General features: G+C 41.3%; 1 protein-coding gene across 1 annotated transcript in view; it reads right to left on the bottom strand.

Annotated features, from left to right (window-relative positions):
• COBL (cordon-bleu WH2 repeat protein) overlaps positions 1-17,930 on the bottom strand; it is a gene marked incomplete at its 3' end in the record, with an annotated part of 78,677 nt that overhangs the window by 5,571 nt on the left and 55,176 nt on the right. The window contains 1 exon segment of the mRNA XM_083379000.1: positions 3,982-4,167. Coding sequence (XP_083235126.1) covers positions 3,982-4,167 — 186 coding nt within the window.

The following is a 17,930-nucleotide window of genomic DNA, read 5'->3' as shown; positions in this document are numbered from 1 at the left end:
TAGCTAAATGTGTGGAGGTGCTGGATGACAAAGTGGAAGATTTGACTCAAAAGAATGCTATATTAGAAGCAAAAGTATTGGAAATTGAAGATTTAAAAGACAAAATGGATAGCGAACTGAGTCTGGCTCAATTTTACCAGATGCAGTTTGCTGTTAGAATTAGAGGCCTAAAAGAGAATATTAAGGAAGATTTAAAGCAGCTGGTTTCTGAGGCTTTTGAGGTGGTATTGAACCATCCAGCATCTGAAATAAAACAAGGCATGGACAAAGTGTTTCGTGTGAACTCGTGGATTGCTAAACAGAGAAAGTTGCCTAGAGATGTGGTGGTTTATTTTGTAAAAAGGGAAATTAGAGATGAAGTTATACAAGCTGCCTATGATACTAAAGTTGTGATTGCTGATCAAGAAGTTTTGGTTCTAAAAGAAATTCCTCCAAAGATTTTAAAGAGAAGGAAGGACTTTATATTTCTTGTGCAAGAGCTCAAGCAAAGAGATATAAGGTTCAGATGGGAGATCCCAGCTGGGTTGAGCTTCATGTATGATGGCAAAAGGTACTGTTTGGGTACTGTGAAGCAAGCGCATGATTTTTACAACAATGTCTTAAAAGTAACCCCATCAACACTTTTGGAAGCTGCAGAGGGATCTGGAGAAGGAGAACATCAAGAGGATGAAGATGGACAGATAGACGAGAATGGTACAGGAGGAGATCAAGCTGCAACTCTTTTGGATGATCCTAGAGAACAGAGGGTGACGCGTGCTGCCTTAAAATGCTCAAAAAAGATAAAAAAATAAGACCAGTAGAAATCTATGGAACTTCCACAATATACTTACAGTCAAGTGGTAGTTGTGTTTTTAAGAGTTTTGGGATGATATGTATGGTAACAGAATCTTCAATTTGGAATTAATGGACAATTTACTACAGAGGAAGAGGAAGAAAGTTTTGTGGGTTAATGCGGGTTAATTTGTGTAAGAACTATCTATTATAGCCTATTTTGGCTAGAGAGGTTAATAGGGATAGGTGCTTGTGATGTGTAAATGAGAATATGTTTAGGTAATAGTGAATTGTGGAAGAACATAGATGGGAATGACGCTAGTTTTCTTTTATTTTAGTTCTTTATACATATTTAGTATTATTAAGGATTGGTTTACTCTATATAAGCTAGAGAGTGATGGATTTTAGAGTTTATAATTGTTAGTATATGATTGTTTATGATTGCTTTTTAGATATATACCTTGTATTTTGCTCTGGGAAGTCGGGGGGGAGGGGGGGAGGAGGGGAAGTGGGGGGGAGGCAGGGGAGGGAGGAGGGAGAGGGGGAGGGGGGAGATAGGGGGGAGGTAGGGAGGGGAGGAGGGAGGGGGAAGGGGGGTTTTCTAAAGGAAAACTGTATTTTAAAACTTTTCAATAAAAAAAAATGAGAAAGAAAAAAAAATAAAAACAAAAAAAAATATAAGAAAAAAAATGAAAAAAATAACATGATTTATGACTTCAATGATTAGATAACATAGATTATAGAAGGAGTAATAAGGTGCAAGTTTGAAGAAAGAAGTTACTGTAAATATATATTTCAACTGTGAAAAATATTGGAAGCCACTTCCAAAAAAAAAAAAAATGAGAAACTTCAAATGTTTAATTTTAATATCAATGCAAAATTAAAGCTGGCAAAGTATATAAGGTGTTTGATGTCTTAAAGATGGAATGTTAAAATATAAAATATATTAAAGTATTGATAACTGTAAGAAAACTATTTAATAACTGATGGATAATAATAAGAAGTATATTTATTTAGATAAGAGATAATATGTATCAAAGGAAAAAGAGAGAGGAAATTCTGGTTACGGTATAACATATTGGAGATTTGTAATAATATGTATTTGTATGAAATGGAACTATTGTAAACCAGACACCATGTTGCTTTTCAAAGATACTATTGTAATATTGGAAAATCAATAAAAAAAACTTATAAAAAAACCCAAAGTGATATGTATCACCTCATTTCAGAAAAATTATGGGAAGGAGCCTATTACAAAGCCTTCTCCCAAGGGAAAAATTCCTGAAACAGTGTGAGACCAATACCAATTGTATTGGTCTCACACAATACCAAGTGTGAGACCAATACCAATACCAGTTTACACAAAAATTCCAAGGACCGAATTAGTAGATCAGAGAAATGCTATTGACATATTATGCTTAGATTTCAGTAAGGCATTTGACAAAGTAGACCACAATCTACTGCTTGATAAGCTAGAAAAAGGTAGAATAGACAACATCACCATCAGATGGATCTGTAGCTGGCTGACAAACCATACTCAATGAGTAGTCCTCAATGGTACTACATCCACATGGAAAGAACTAAGCAGTGGGGTACCACAAGACTCCATCTTAGGCCCAGTAGTCTTCAATATCTTGAGCAATGACTTAGATGAGGGGATTGAAGGGGAACTCATCAAATTTGCAAATGACACTAAACTGGCAGGAATAGCCAACACCACAGAAGACAAGGTCAGGATTCAAAAAAGATCTTGACAAACTGGAACAATGGGCCCTATGCAACAAAATGAGTTTCAATGTGGAGAAAAGCAAAGTTTTACATTTAGGCAGGAAAAATCAAAGGTACAAGTACAGATTAGGCGAGACCTGGCTCAAAAACAGTAACTGTGAGAGGCACCTTGGAGTTCTAGTGAATGATCACTTGACTATGAGCCAGCAATGTGCAGCAGCAGCCAAAAAAGCTAATACAATCCTGGGTTGCATAAACAGAGGCATAGAATCAAGATCATGCAAAGTATTGGTACCGCTTTATAAAACCCTAGTGAGATCACACCTGGAATACTGCAATCAATTTTGGTCACCATACTACAAAAAAGACGTTGAGACCTTGGAAAAAGTTCAGAGAAGAGCAACTAAGATGATCAAAGGCCTGGAGACTAAAACATATGAAGAATGGTTGCAGGACTTGGGTTTGGCTAGACTAAAGAAAAGAAGAAATAGGGGAGACATGATAGCAGTATTCTAGTATTTGAGAGGCTTCACAAAGAAGAGGGTGTCAAATTATTGTCCAAAGCACCAGAGGGCAGGACAAGAAATAATGGTTGATCAAAGAGAGAAGCAACCTGGAATTAAGGAGAAAGTTCCTAACCAATGGAACAGCTTGCCTTGAGAAATAGTGGGTGCTCCATCACTGGAGGTTTTTAAGAAGAGACTGGATAGTAACTTGTCTGAGATGGTATAGGTCCGTGATGGCAAACCTATGGCACAGGTGCCACAGGTGGCATGCTGAGCCCTCTCTGTGGGCACACACGCTGTTGCCTCAGTCCTAGGCCTTCAGCTGGGCTTTATAAAACCTTTTCACTTTAGGCCTCCACTGTCATGTACAAAAAAAGGTTCAATCAATCAATCAATTTCAACTTCTCACAGGAAAAAAAAAGTTCTTGCAAAGTTGGAATTGATTGATTGAACTTTTTAGGTCAACCCAGTCTGCCATTACCACTGCAGCCATGCCCACCCAATTGGGAACACCCACCCAAAGGGCCATGCCCACCTGATACCTGATGATACATAAGTGGGTTTTGGGTTGCAGTTTGGGCACTCGGTCTCTAAAAGTTTTGCCATCACTGGTATAGGTTCTCATGCCTGTGCAGGGGGCTGGACTAGAAAACCACCAAAGTCCCTTCTAACTCTATTCTATTCTATATTCTAACTCTCTTAAACCCTGAATCTGTTACTCAACTTAGGCTTTCTGAGCAGGAATCAAACTTTTAACAGCAATTGCATCAACTGAATACTGGCTGACCATGCTCTAATTTCAGATTGTGACTACTTATTTTCTTTAAAGTATTTTTGTAAAGGATTTAGTCAGACATTAAATATTGTACTATCTGTTTATTGGTTATTTTCTATTATCTTATCCAGCTCGCACTTGCAGTTCAGGAAATTTTCTGAATACTTATCATTCAATTTGTATCTAAATTATGTTTCTTACCGGACTTGGCACTTTTTCTTCTCTGTCAGCTTCCCCACCTGAAAAGGGTGGAATTACTGGTAGAGGAGGTGCTCTCCGCTTCTTTATTTCAGAGCTTGCAGTTGTCCTTGGTATGTTCCCAAGAGATAATGATGGTGCCACTATTACAGAACATAAATTTCCTGAAGAATCCATTGTCACTGTTTCCTGTAATCAGATGAACAAACCACCATCAAAATTTATTAATGTGACATTTCAAAACCATTTATTATAAATTTACCTGAAACAATAACAAAATGCTCCCTGATATTTTACCGCATTTATGTTGGCCCTCCAGAAGGCTCTCAAACCATGTTTTTGTAAACTGGCCTGATGATCTCTTGACATAGTGCATTGCTAGATGGTTACATGGTGACTGATTAAATGCACTTTCTGTATGTTTTTTCACCATTCTGTTTTTATCTTTTTAATGTATTTTGGTTGATTTTTAATTGGTTTTTATCAATACAGATTGTTTTGTTTTTTACACCATCCAGAGTAACTACATGAGATGGGTGACTATATAAATGTGACAGACAAGTAAATAAGTAAATAAGTAAATAAGTAAGTAAGTAAGTAAGTAAGTAAATAAATAAATAAATAAATAAATAAATCCCATGGACGTTGCTGCAAGATAGGCACTGGGGAATGAATCTTCCTTCACCAAGTCCGATTTCTACCAGCTGAGGAGTCCAATAAGACCAAAGGTTGCCTCGTAGAAGTGACTGGCCAAAGGGTGAAACTTTGCAGATCGCAGGCCAGCAGTAGCTGGCCTGCTTGATACAAAGGACCCCTCAGGACTGGCAGGAAGAAAGGCTGACCGCACCCATGCGGTCTGCCACAAGCAGCTGAACCTCGGAGACAAAGAATTTTAAAGCGAAAGACAAACAGCCGATCTGGGTGAGATTACCTTTTTTTATCTCTCTACAAGTGGAAACCAGTTCTGTGAAACAGCATTCCCAGCATTCCAACAGCATTTAGAAACAAAGCCCCTAGCTCCAGGGAGGAGGGGTTTCCTTACTCCTCCCTCCTGAACTATAAGCAGTGGTTTAAGCTTTGGGGTAATTAAACTGAACAATAATGTGAAGCTGACTGAGGCATAAAAAAAGGATAACTTGGAAAACTTTTGGTTTTCTAGATTTTTTTTCTTTATCTCTGGTTTGAAAAGCAATGGTTTTCTAACTTCTTAAACTTTTTCAAAGTATAGTGGGAATGGACATCTAATGACATCTAGTGGCAAAACTGAGACCTATACGGAGTTTGTTCTGATTGGAGTAAAACTTGTCTTTATGCCCAGACATTGCTTATATTTTAAACATCTTGGTGACCTTGGAATTTAAAGTCCTAAAGACTGGCTGGGAAAGAAAGAATCTTTTTGGATTTCCCTGTCTTACAGCATGGATTATAATTATAAATAAAAACTGTGTTTGAAGTCATTGGATCTGGAATCTTTACAACCTGTTTTGAAAGAATGTATAACAAGAAACCCCTCTAAACAAAATTCTTTGGATTACAAATCTTGGTATTTTTTCCTCTTTTTTTCTTTTTTTTCTCTTTGCCCTTCTGTTCTTTTTACTATTTATTATTTTTATTGTTTACCTCTCCTATTTGTTAGGAGCTTATTGGATTATAAATTCTGACTCATATGGTGGATTACAATGTATGATTTAAAGATGAGTGCCCCTAACTTATCTAAAGTTGGGGAAAAAAGGATCTTCTGCTCCTTCTTCGGCTTCTGCAAGTCCAGTCTATCAGAGATCAATTGCTGCAATGCTTCAACAAGAAAAGACTGATACCTTCCAAAAGGACACCCAAGCGACCCTACAAGCTATTCAAGAGGCAATCGCTACTCACATGGTGGTCGAAAAACCATGAGGAGTTGAAAAGTGATTTTGAAAAAATGAATCAAAAAATTAACAATATGGATTTTCAATTTGAACATTTTAAACAGATGATCACAGATAATCAACAAAAAATCCAAAAAAATAGAAGATAAATCAACTGAGGATGACCAGAAACTAGAAGTCCTAAAAGATGAAAATCAGAAGTTGATCCAAATAAATGAACAACTAGAAAACTCAAAAGCCTCATACTTTTTAAGATTTCAAAATATAATAGAACATAAGAAGAGGATCTCCAGGCTTGATAACCAAACTATTGGCAGATGCATTAGGAACTGGGAAACAAAAAGTGGAAGGAGAATTAGACCAGATCTATCAAGTCAACTCAAAGTATGCTAGAAGAAACAAAGTCCCCAGGGAAGTGCATGTTAGATTTCTTAAATGATCTACAAGAGACGAAATTTTGGAAAAGTAAGAGATGAACCTTTGAAATACAAAGAAAAAGAAATTGTAGTCCTCAAACAAATTCCAAGGAGAATAAGAGAATCCCAAAGAGAATATCAGTTTCTGACCAGGAAACTAATTGAAAAGGGAGTGAATTTCAGATGGCTGATTCCAAAAGGGACTTTAACTTACTGGAATATGGAAAGATGTAGACTGGACATGCCACTTTAAGCAATGGAATTCTTCAACAACCACAGAACATTTTTGGAAAGAGGTGACCCTGAAACAAAGAAACAAGAAGAAATGGCAGTAGAAGGAGCAGTTAAACAAAGAGAGGAGGAAGAAATCAAAAACACATATACAAAAGAAGGAGCAAGACCAAGAGATCAGAGACAGATAAGATTTACTAGAAGATTAAGACCTAGATATAACTGAAAGAGATGGAGGTGAATGGGATTTTGTCAATGAATATAAATGGACTAAATTCTCCTTCAAAAAGGAGAAAAATCTTTACACGATCACAAAAATTAAAAATGGATATAATTTGTCTTCAACAAACACACATTAAGAGACAACATTATAAATTTTTAGAACAACAATTACAAAATCAGTAAACTTTACTTTGCATTAGCACTTCAAAAGAAAAGAGGATTAGCTCTGTACATTAAAGAAATGATGAATCCCAAACAAATTTACACGGATGAAGAGGGGAGAATATTAATGGTGGAAATAATGATGGATCAAAAACAGATAATGATGGTAGCAATATACACAGCAAATGATAAACAAGAACAATTTTATCAAAAACTATACAAAAAATACTAGATTTAAATTGTCAAAATCTTTGTATAAGGGGAGACTTTAATGCAATAGCAGATGGAACTTTGGACTACAAAAACGCCAAACAAGGGAGAAAAGGAGGAAATATATTACCTAAAGCATTTTTTAAAATGGCAGAAGAACTCTGTATTCAAGATATATGGAGAGAGAAAAATCCAAAGAAATTACAATATACATTTTATTCAAATAGACATAAATCATGGTCTAAAATTGATATAACATGGACATCTTTGGAACTTAAAACAATGATACAATAGGTTGAGATAGAAACTAATGTTTGGGCAGACCATAACCCAATAAAGTTGACTTGGAGAGGAACTAAGAAAAAATTAAGATGGTCCTTGAATAAATCTATATTGAAAGAAAAAGAATTCTTACAACTAGCGACAAAGGAAATGGATTTTTTCTTCAAAATAAACAAGAAAGAAGAAACATCGCTTCAAATGTGTGGGATACAGCTAAAGCATATTTCAGAGAGTTGGCTATAACTTATATTGCTAAAAAGAATAAAGAAAATAAACAACTACAGTTAAAGTTGAAGGAAGAACTTAGAAAGCTAGAATCAGAATTACAAATAGATCCACAAAAGAAAATACTTAAGAAACAAATGGAGATAATAAAACATAAATTAAATTTAGCTGAGATGGAAATAATGGCTCAACAGATTAAAAGGGCTAAACAGAATTTTTTTGAAAATGCCAACAAGCCGGGAAGATGGTTAGCATATAGAGTACACTGAAACAAGAAAAAAGAGAAAAAGTTGATAAACAAGCTGCAAGATCCAAAAGGTGAATTACAGTTTCAAAATGATACAATCAAAAAAAGTATTAAAAATTACTATGAGATACTCTATAAGGCAGAGGAAATTCCAAAAGAAAAAATACAGCAGTACTTAGAAAAAGCAGACTTACCAAAAATTCCGGAGAACATTTATATTTATATTTATATTTATTAAATTTTTATACCGCCCTTCTCCCGAAGGACTCAGGGCGGTGTACAGGGCAATAAATATTAAAAACGAAGTACAAAAGTTAAAAAAACAATTAAATATTATGCCCGATATAAACAGTAATTAAAACAATGTTAAAAACCCAACCCTTAACCCATCAAACCAGGCCGGATTGCTGGAATAAATAAGTTTTTAAATCCCGCCGGAAGGAGCGAAGGTCGGGGGCCATCCGGAGCTCGACCGGCAAGCAGTTCCACAGGTCTGGCGCACCCACAGAGAACGCCCTCCCCCTAGGGGCTACCAATCAACATTCTTTGATTGGAGGCACCCTGAGGAGGCCCTCTCTGTAGGAGCGCACTGGACGGAGGGAGGTTGACGCCGGCCGCAGGTGTTGCCGTAGGTAATCCGGACCCATGCCATGTAGGGCTTTGTAAGTCATTACCAACACCTTGAATCTCACCCAGAGGACAACCGGCAGCCAATGCAGCTCACGGAGCAAAGGTGTAACATGGGAGTATCGGGAGACTCCCAACACAACTTGCGCGGCTGCATTCTGCACCAGTTGGAGCCTCCGAGTGGTCTTCAAGGGCAGCCCCATGTAGAGAGCATTACAGTAGTCCAGACAAGAGGTCACAAGTGCATGAGTGACTGTACGCAAGGCATCCCAGTCCAGATAGGGCCGCAATGGCGCACCAGGTGAACCTGGGCAAAGGCCCCCCAAGTCACAGCTCCAATATGCTCTTCTAAAGAGAGCTATGAGTCTAGGAGGACCCCCAAGTTGTGCGCCCTATCTACAGGGGGTAATAGCTCACCCCCCATGGCAAGAGATGAAGTAATCTGAATTTCCCAGGATGCCGGCACGAACAGCCACTCAGTCTTGTCAGGGTTGAGCCGAAGCCTGTTCCTCCCCATCCAGACTCGGACCGCCTCCAGGCAACGGGACATCACATCGAGGGCATCACTGGGGTGGTTTGGGGTCGAAATAAAAAGCTGGGTATCATCAGCATACTGATGATACCGAACTCCAAAACCACGAATGATCTCACCCAGTGGCTTCATATAGATGTTGAACAGGAGAGGCGAGAGGACCGATCCCTGAGGAACTCCACAAATGAGAGGCCTCAAGGTCGACCTCTGCCCCCCTGCCAACACCGACTGCAAATGTCCCAGGAGGTAGGAGGAGAACCACTGAAAAACTGTGCCTCCCACTCCCAACCCCCTGAGACGTCGCAGCAAGATACCATGGTTGATGGTATCAAAAGCCACTGAGAGGTCTAAAAGGACTAGGACAGAGGAGCAACCCCTGTCGCGAGCCCGCCAGAGATCATTCACCAGTGCGACCAATGCCGTCTCCATGCTGTACCCGGGCCTGAAGCCCGATTGGTACGGGTCTAGATAATCAGCTTCATCCAAGAACAAAGGGAGCTGCTGCACCACCACGCTCTCAACAACCTTCGCAAGGAAGCAAAGGTTGGAAACTGGACGAAAGTTGTTTAATATTGCTGGGTCCAAGGCAGGCTTCTTGAGGAGGGGTCTCACCACCGCCTCCTTCAAGGTGGCGGGAAAGCTACCCTCACTCAAAGAAGCAGCTATCACTGCCTGGAGCCAGCCTCATGTCCCATCCCAAGCCACATAAATCAGCCAGGAGGGACACGGGTCCAACAAACACGTGGTGGAGCCCAGTTTCCCCATGATCCTGTCCACGTCTTCAGGAGTCACAGGATCGAACTCCTCCCAGATAACATCGACAAGACTGCCCGTATCCTCATCATCAGACTCTGCCCAGTCGGAGTCCAGACCGGTCTGGATCCAAGCGATTTTGTCCGACAGATATCGACTAAACTCCTTGGCACGACCCTGCAAGGGCTCCTCCCTCACCTCCTGATTAAGGAGGGAGCAAGTTACTCTAAACAGGGCGGCCGCGATGAGGGTGGCAAAATGGTTAGACCTTGCCACCCTCATCGCCACGAGATAAGTTCTCGTGAACAACCTTAGTCATAACCAGTCGGATTCGAATCGGCTGGACCTCCAACAGTTCTCTAGGCCCTGTCTCCGACGCTTCATCTCACGGAGCTCCATGGAGAACCATGGAGCCCATTGGGATCTGCGCTGGGTCAAGGGCCGCATGGGTACAACTCGGTCGAGTGCCTCTGTGGCCTTTCCCAGGCTTCCACTAGGGCATCGACCGAGCTGTGGGCAAAGGAGGCAGGTGGGGGCCCAAGCACCGCCTGGAACCGCTCAGGGTCCATCAGGCACCTAGGGCGGAACCATCTCATTGGCTCAACAACCTTATGATGGGGAGTGGCAAAATGGAAGACCAGCCGCAGGAGATGATGATCGGTCCATGACAGGGGTGTAATAATTGGAGAACCCCCACCAAGATCATCTAACCACCGTCCGGATAGAAAAACCAAATTGAGCATGTGACCCCCCCATGAGTTGGGCCCTGAATAACCTGCATCAGGTCCATGGCCATCATGAAAGCCATGAACTCCCGAGCTAACTCAGATGATCCCCCCAGGGATGGTAGGTTGAAGTCACCCAAGACCATAAGTTTTGGGAACTCAACCACCAACCCTGAGAGGATATCGAGAAGCTCAGGCAGGGTTGCTGCTACGCGACTAGGCGAAAAGTACACCAGCAGCAAGCCCAACTGAGCTCTAGGGCCACATCTCAGGAGGAGGGACTCACACCCGACTATCTGGACCATGGTGACCTCCCGTGGACATAAGGTCTCCCTCGCAACTACTGCCACTCCACCGCCCCTACCCTGGGCCCAAGGCTGGTGCAGCACCCAGAAGCCTGATGGGCAAAGATCAGCCAGGGGGACACCGCCCTCTGGGCCCAACCAGGTCTCCGTAATGCAAGCCAGGTCCGCATGCTCCTCCTCAATCAACTCACGAATGAGAGGAGCCTTATTCATTATGGACCTGGCATTAAAATACACGAGCCTGAGCTCAGGTGGCTGCTCATCCTTGCTCCCGGTACCACGGGCCGAAATCAGAGGGTCGGAGCACATCACTGCTTGAAGACAGCGGGGACGCACTCCCGGATATTGATACGGTGCTCTGTTCATACACCTGCAGCCATTCCCTACCGCCATGGGAATAGGCAATCCCACACCCCGCTCCGTGGCCCCATAGGCCCCCAACCCAAGCCCCACCACGGCGTGATCAATCCCCGGCCTGGTCTGAGAAACGGTTGGTGGAACCCCCCCAATCTCCAACCAAACCTTTTTAGAACCCCCCCCCTCCCTAACCCCACAAATAATTGAGCTAAAAAGTGCACCAGGGGCCTCTTATTAAATTTGTGATGGTGGCTCCTGTCCTTGCCCAACCATCTCTCAGGGTCCCAGTAATTGGGCCCGTCATCAAGAGGATAGATTGAAATAAAGGCAGGTCACACCCAGGAAAGGGGGGCACCCCTGAGCGCAAATAAGTCCGTGCTTGAGTAGGATAAAACCATTTTTTGGGTAGACGCAGCCAGGCAGTCCCATAGTCACTCGGAAAGATGTAAGATAGAAGATCAACAATGTCCAGTCCACCAGCTCCCTGCCACTTGAGCTGGCCAGGTGACTTCCGAGACAGATCAGGCACCTCTCTCTCACAGAGGGCCCAAACCTATCCAGAAGCGGACAGAATACCAACCCAAATAAGGCATACCTCCCTAGATCTCTCACCTCTAGGGAGATAGCCGATGGTATAGGGTGGTGCAATTGATGGTATAGCTGAGCCACCCTCTCACAGCGGCTCAGCTCCAAGACCTTCTGAGTCCGATGGGTTCGGTGGGTTTGTGAGGGGAAGAGAGGAATTAGAGCAGCAATTAACTGACATAACCTGAAGATGACAAAAGTTCCAGTCACAAGAATCTTCTCTAAAGCGAGAAAAGCAAAGAAGGCTGAAACAACAGGTGAATCCCAGCCAGGTAGCTCAAGTCCAAATGGCCACAGGACACGAGCACCACGAGCTGACCTGTGCCACCTGACCAACAGCGTGCAGTGCCAGAAATCCAACGCCCAGCCAAAGGTCCCCTTCGCCAGAGACAGGCACGAAACAGACTCCCAGTGGCCATCAAACAGCAAACAACATGAGCAAAAATCCATTTTGCATACTCTCAGCTTTCAGCGTTCCGCGTTCTGGAGGTCGCTCTAGGCCGCAGCTCTATGGCTCCGAGAAACAGCTGCTCAGAGCCCTCCAAGCCGCGGAAGCTCACCATTCCACAGAGGACCTCCGAAGAGGAAGAAAACGCTGGAAAACGCTCCGAAACAGAAAACACTGGAGCGCTTCAAAATGGGTCTGCATCGCCGACGGAAATATCAGCCATCTCTCTTCCTAGCTCTTTCAGCTCAGCAAATTCCAGCACAGAGGGGAAACCCCTCTGCAGCCCCCCTTCGGACTCCAAGGACTCCAAGGACGCCAAGGTAGCCAGAGCTCACCACGGAGCTCACCCAAGCACGTCTGCCATCTTGGGCATGCGCATTTGAAACATATTAAATGATCAGAATCAGAGGCTTAAAAGAGAATCCTAAAGAAGATTTAAAGCAGATAGTCTCTGAGGCTTTGGAAGTGGTACTGGGACAGTCAGCAGCTGAAATTGAGGGAAATATAGACAAAATCTTTCGTGTGAATTCATGGATTGCAAGGCAGAGGAAGCTACCTAGAGATGTGGTGGTTTATTTCACAAAGAGAGCAATCAGGAATGAAGTTATCCAAGTTTCTTATGATACTAAGCTTGTGGTTGCTGAGCAAGAAGTTCTGGTTTTAAAAGAGATTCCTCCAAGAATTTTAAGGAGAAGGAAAGATTTTGCTTTTCTGGCACAGGAACTTAAGAAACGCGACATTAAGTTTAGATGGGAGATACCAGTGGGCATGGTGGTGATGCATGAAGGCATGAGACACCGTTTGCTCACAGTGATCCAGGCACGTGATTTTTACAGCAATGTTTTAAAAGCAACCCCTTTTCCACTTTTGGAATCTGCAAAGAAAAATGGCGAGGGAAAGCCTCAAGATGCTGAAGGAACGCAGACAGATGAGAAAGCTACTGGAGGGGATCAAATTACAGTTTCATCGGAAGATGCCAGAGAACAGAGGATGACGCGTGCTGCCTTGAGACGAGTGAGACGAGAGCAAGAGCAAGACCAGCAGAAAGTTATGGAACCTCCAAAGCGTACCTATAGCAAAGCTGTGGGAGGGGCGCGGCCTAAGGAAGTTAAGGGACTCCTGGCAGATGTGCTCCAGAAGCTTCGGGTCGCTAAGGATGGCGACTAAGTTTATAACTTGGAATGTCAATGGCTTAAACTCACCACAGAAGAGAAAGAAAGTTTTTCAATACTTAAAACAATTTAAGACTGATGTTATTTGCTTGCAAGAAACACATATTAGGGTTATGGACCAAAAGTACCTATTGAACTCTAGATTGGGTACACAATTTATTGCTTCTGCAATGAATAAGAAAAATGGAGTGGTTATGTTAAGAATACTGTGACAGCGGAGCTAATAGGAGCAGATAAACAAGGAAGATATGTTATAATAGATTTGCTGTTAGAAGGCAAAAAAACGCTTTTGGTTGGACTGTACGCTCCTAATCAACAACAAGCTGATTTTTACAGTTCATTACACAGTAAGATTACTCAGTTGGATTATAAATCTTTTATTTTTATGGGAGATTGGAATGGTGTCTTGGACATACAACTGGACAAGTGTGGTTCCTTTAGGCATACTCCAAGCCATGCTAGATTGCCTAAATCTTTTTTTGAAATGAAGGATGATTTGGAGTTGCGAGACATTTGGAGAGAAAGACATTCACAAGAAAAGGATTATACTTTTTTTTCTGATAGACATCAATCTTTTTCCAGGATTGATTTTATATTACTGACTAATGATTTTTTTCCAGGATCAAGAAGATAAAGATTTGTCCAAGAACTATGTCTGACCATAGTCCAGTTTGGTTAGAGATTGACAAGGATAATAGAGATAGGCGCTCTTGGCGCTTAAATGAGAACTTGTTTAGAAATCAGAGAAACGTGGAAGAATGTAAAAAACAGATGAAGGATTTTTTTGAAACTAACATGAATAAGGGTACTTCTATGGACATGGTTTGGGATGCTAGCAAAGCTTATATGAGAGGGGTGTTAATATACATGAACAATAAATACAGACGCAACTTGGAATTTAGGAGGAAAGAATTGGAGAATGAAATTAGGGAAAAAGAAAAGGCCCTGATTCTGAATCCATCGGATGTGAAGATCAAAGAGGTTATTAAGTTGCTAAGAGGACAATTTGTTAAGTTGATGGCTGATCAGGTGGCAACTAACGTACGGTTTGCTAGGCATAACACTTTTTGCAATGCCAATAAACCAGGCAGATGGTTAGCTTACAGGCTAAGGAAGAAGCAAAGGGCTTCTAACATAGATAAAATTGAACATAAGGGTAAGGTTGTGTATCAACAGGACCTTATTAAGGAAGCCTTTGTGGACTTTTATTCTAAATTATACGCTAAAGATAAGATTAATGAAGCAGATATTGATGTATATTTGAGGAATGCCAACATCCCAGTTCTTACACAAGAACAAAATGAAGAGATTAATCAATTGATAACAGAAGAAGAATTTTTTTTAGCAATTAAACAATTGAAGGTGGATAAAGCGCCAGGCACAGATGGACTGACTGCGGTGTACTACAAAAACCTACAATTGGAGATGATAAAGCCACTAAGGGAATTGTTTCAGACAATTCAAAGGGGAGGAAGGGTGCCTCCGTCTTGGAGAACTGCCTTTATTTCTCTGATTCCGAAGGAAGATCAGGACGTCACTCAAGTAAGAAATTACAGACCAATATCACTTTTGAATACGGACTACAAGATATTTGCTAAGGTTTTAGCTAACAGATTGATGAGGGTTTTGCAACAGATAATTCATGGGGACCAAACTTGGTTTATTAGTGGTAGACAAATGAAAAATAATGTGAGGCATATAGTAGACTTGTTGGAATTTTTGGAAAGGAACAACCAGATCCCTGTGGCACTGATCTTTATAGACACCGAAAAAGCCTTTCATCAACTGGATTGGCAATTTCTGATGAAAGTTTTAGATAAAATGAATTTTGGGGATAAATTCTTACAATCAATTAGGACATTATATCAAAAACAAACAGCTCGAATAATCGTAAATAATAGTTTGACTGAAGTGGACTTCCGGTGGCGGCGCGGCGCCGAAGACAGCCTCCCCGGGCTGCCCGCGGCTCAGCTGAGTTATTTTCGCCCGAAACAGCGCCGATCAGCTGTTTGGGCGAATTTGAAGCCCCCTCCTCGGGAGAAGAGGAGGGGGTGAGCTCCCAGGTAGGGGTAGAGTTCTCCAGGGCCGCCTGAGCTTATGGCTTGGGCGGCTGAAGGATTGAACTCCCCCGTAGCCTGGGCTGCTCCCAGCTGGCCAGCGCCTCTGCTCCTGATTTCTTGGAGCAGAGCCAGGCGTCTGCGACCACCCCTGCCTGAAGGAATGACTATGGATTAAAGGAGCAGGCAGAGCGATACAAGAGGAAAAGGTGAAGAGGATTATTATATTTTACTCTCCAGCTTGATGGACTTTTTTGGATTATAAATCTGAAGTGAAAGTGCGTCATAATTGGTAAAAGATGGCGGCTAAACCACCCCCTAAAACTCTTCGGAGTGCTGGAACTTCTCCGGTGCAACAATCATTACTGCAGGCGCTGCATCCTCCTGATGTATTGACATCAAAGGACTTACAAGATGCTCTTGAAAAACACACCCAGGTAATTTTGGAATCAATTAATGATAGATTTGCACAGATGGAGGAGAAATTGGAGAAATTGGAGGAGAGAATGGAGGAGAGGATGGAACAGAAGTTCAGAGTGATGAAGGTAGACATCTTGTCTTCAGTGTGTAAAGTGGCTCGTTGTGTGGAAGAATTGGAGGAAAAGCTAGAAGATTTGACTCAAAAGAATGCTATATTAGAAGCAAAAGTATTGGAGAATGAAGATAAAATGGAAAAGGAACTGAGTCTTGCTCAATATTACCAGATGCAGTTTGCCATTAGAATTAGAGGCTTAAAGGAGAATATTAAGGAAGATCTAAAGCAGCTGGTTTCTGAGGCTTTCGAAGTAGTATTGAAACAGCCAGCATCTGAAATAAAAGGAGGCATGGATAAAGTGTTTCGTGTGAATTCATGGATTGCTGGACAGAGAAAGTTGCCTAGAAATGTGGTGGTATATTTTGCAAAAAGGGAAACTAGAGATGAAGTTATACGAGCTGCTTATGATACTAAAGTTGTGATTGCTAATCAAGAAGTTTTGGTCTTAAAAGAAATTCCTCCAAAGATTTTAAGGAGAAGGAAGGATTTTACATTTCTGGTGCAAGAGCTCAAGCAACGAGATATAAGGTTCAGATGGGAGATCCCAGTTGGGTTGATGGTGACGCACGAAGGTAAAAGGTACCGTCTGGTTACTGTGATGCAAGCGCGTGATTTCTACAATAATGTTTTAAATGCAACGCCATTAACACTTCTGGAAGCTGAAAAGGGATCTGGAGAAGGAGTGCATCAAGAGGCCGAAGATGGTCAGATAGAAGACAACGGTGTTGGAGGAGATCAAGATATAACTTCGTCGGATGATCCTATAGAACAGAGGGTGACGCGTGCTGCTGCAAAACGATCTAAGAAGAGAAAATAGCAGGATTTGCAGAAGTCTATGGAATTTCTATGACGTATTTATAGTCAAGTATGGGAGGTGGGAAAAGGTTTGGGTGTAGACGCAATATATTTTTATATGTGGTGGTTTTGTGGAAAGGGTGAGGTTTTTTGGATTAAAGTTTGGTGGAATATACAGAAGATTCTCAAATGGAGGTTAAAGTTTTGTTCGCAATCTTTTTTTTTGTTTGGAATAATTAGAGATGTGGCACTGGAAGAGGAACGGCCGATTATAGAAGAGTTGACTTTAAAGTTTTCTGATTTGGTTGAGGTGGCGAAGATTTTGGTTAATTTGAAAGATTATCTGTAAGAACGTTATATCATGGAATGGACAAAATGGATGGAGTCTATTTAGGATAAGTATAGGGTTGAGAAGTATTATATAGTATTTGAATAACTCTTTTTTTTCTTTTTTTTCTTTTTCTTTTTCTCTTTCTATCTTGGGTTTTTTTTCCTTTTTTTTTGTTTTTAATACATATTTAATACTATTAAGGTTTGTTTTATCCTATATAAGCTAGAGAGTGTTTCTTTTTTATTTTAGTTTGTTATATATATTTAATATTGCTAAGGTTTGTTTTATCCTATATAAGCTAGAGAGTGATGGATTTTAGAATTTATAGTTGTTAGTATATGGTTGTTTATGTTTGCTTTTTTTATATATATATACCTTGTATTTAGCTCTGGGAAGTCGGGGGGGAGGAGGGAGGGGGGGAGGTGGGGGGGAGGAGGGAGGGGGGAGGGGGGGAGGTAGGGGGGGAGGAGGGAGGGGGAAGGGGGGTTTTTTAAAAGAAAATTGTATCTTAAAACTTTTCAATAAAAAAAAATAGTTTGACTGAAGTATGTAATATTGAAAAGGGCACAAGGCAAGGGTGTCCGTTATCACCTTTATTATTTATTTTAACACTGGAGATATTATTGATTAAAATACGGAATTCGGAAAAAATTAAGGGAATTCAAATTAGAGATCAGGATTATAGACTGAGGGCGTTCACAGATGATCTGGTTATTACGGTGACCCAGCCAAAAAAATCTGTTGTGGACCTGATGGAGATAATAATGTAATATGGAAAGGTTTCTGGATTTAAGGTTAATATACAAAAAACTAAAATATTAGCCAAAAATATGACAGTATCGCAAAAGGCCCTTCTAGAAGGGTTAA

Source organism: Vipera ursinii (assembly GCF_947247035.1).
Source record: "Vipera ursinii genome assembly, chromosome: Z".
NCBI lineage: Eukaryota > Metazoa > Chordata > Lepidosauria > Squamata > Viperidae > Vipera > Vipera ursinii.
This window is presented reverse-complemented; position numbering and strand designations above follow the sequence as displayed.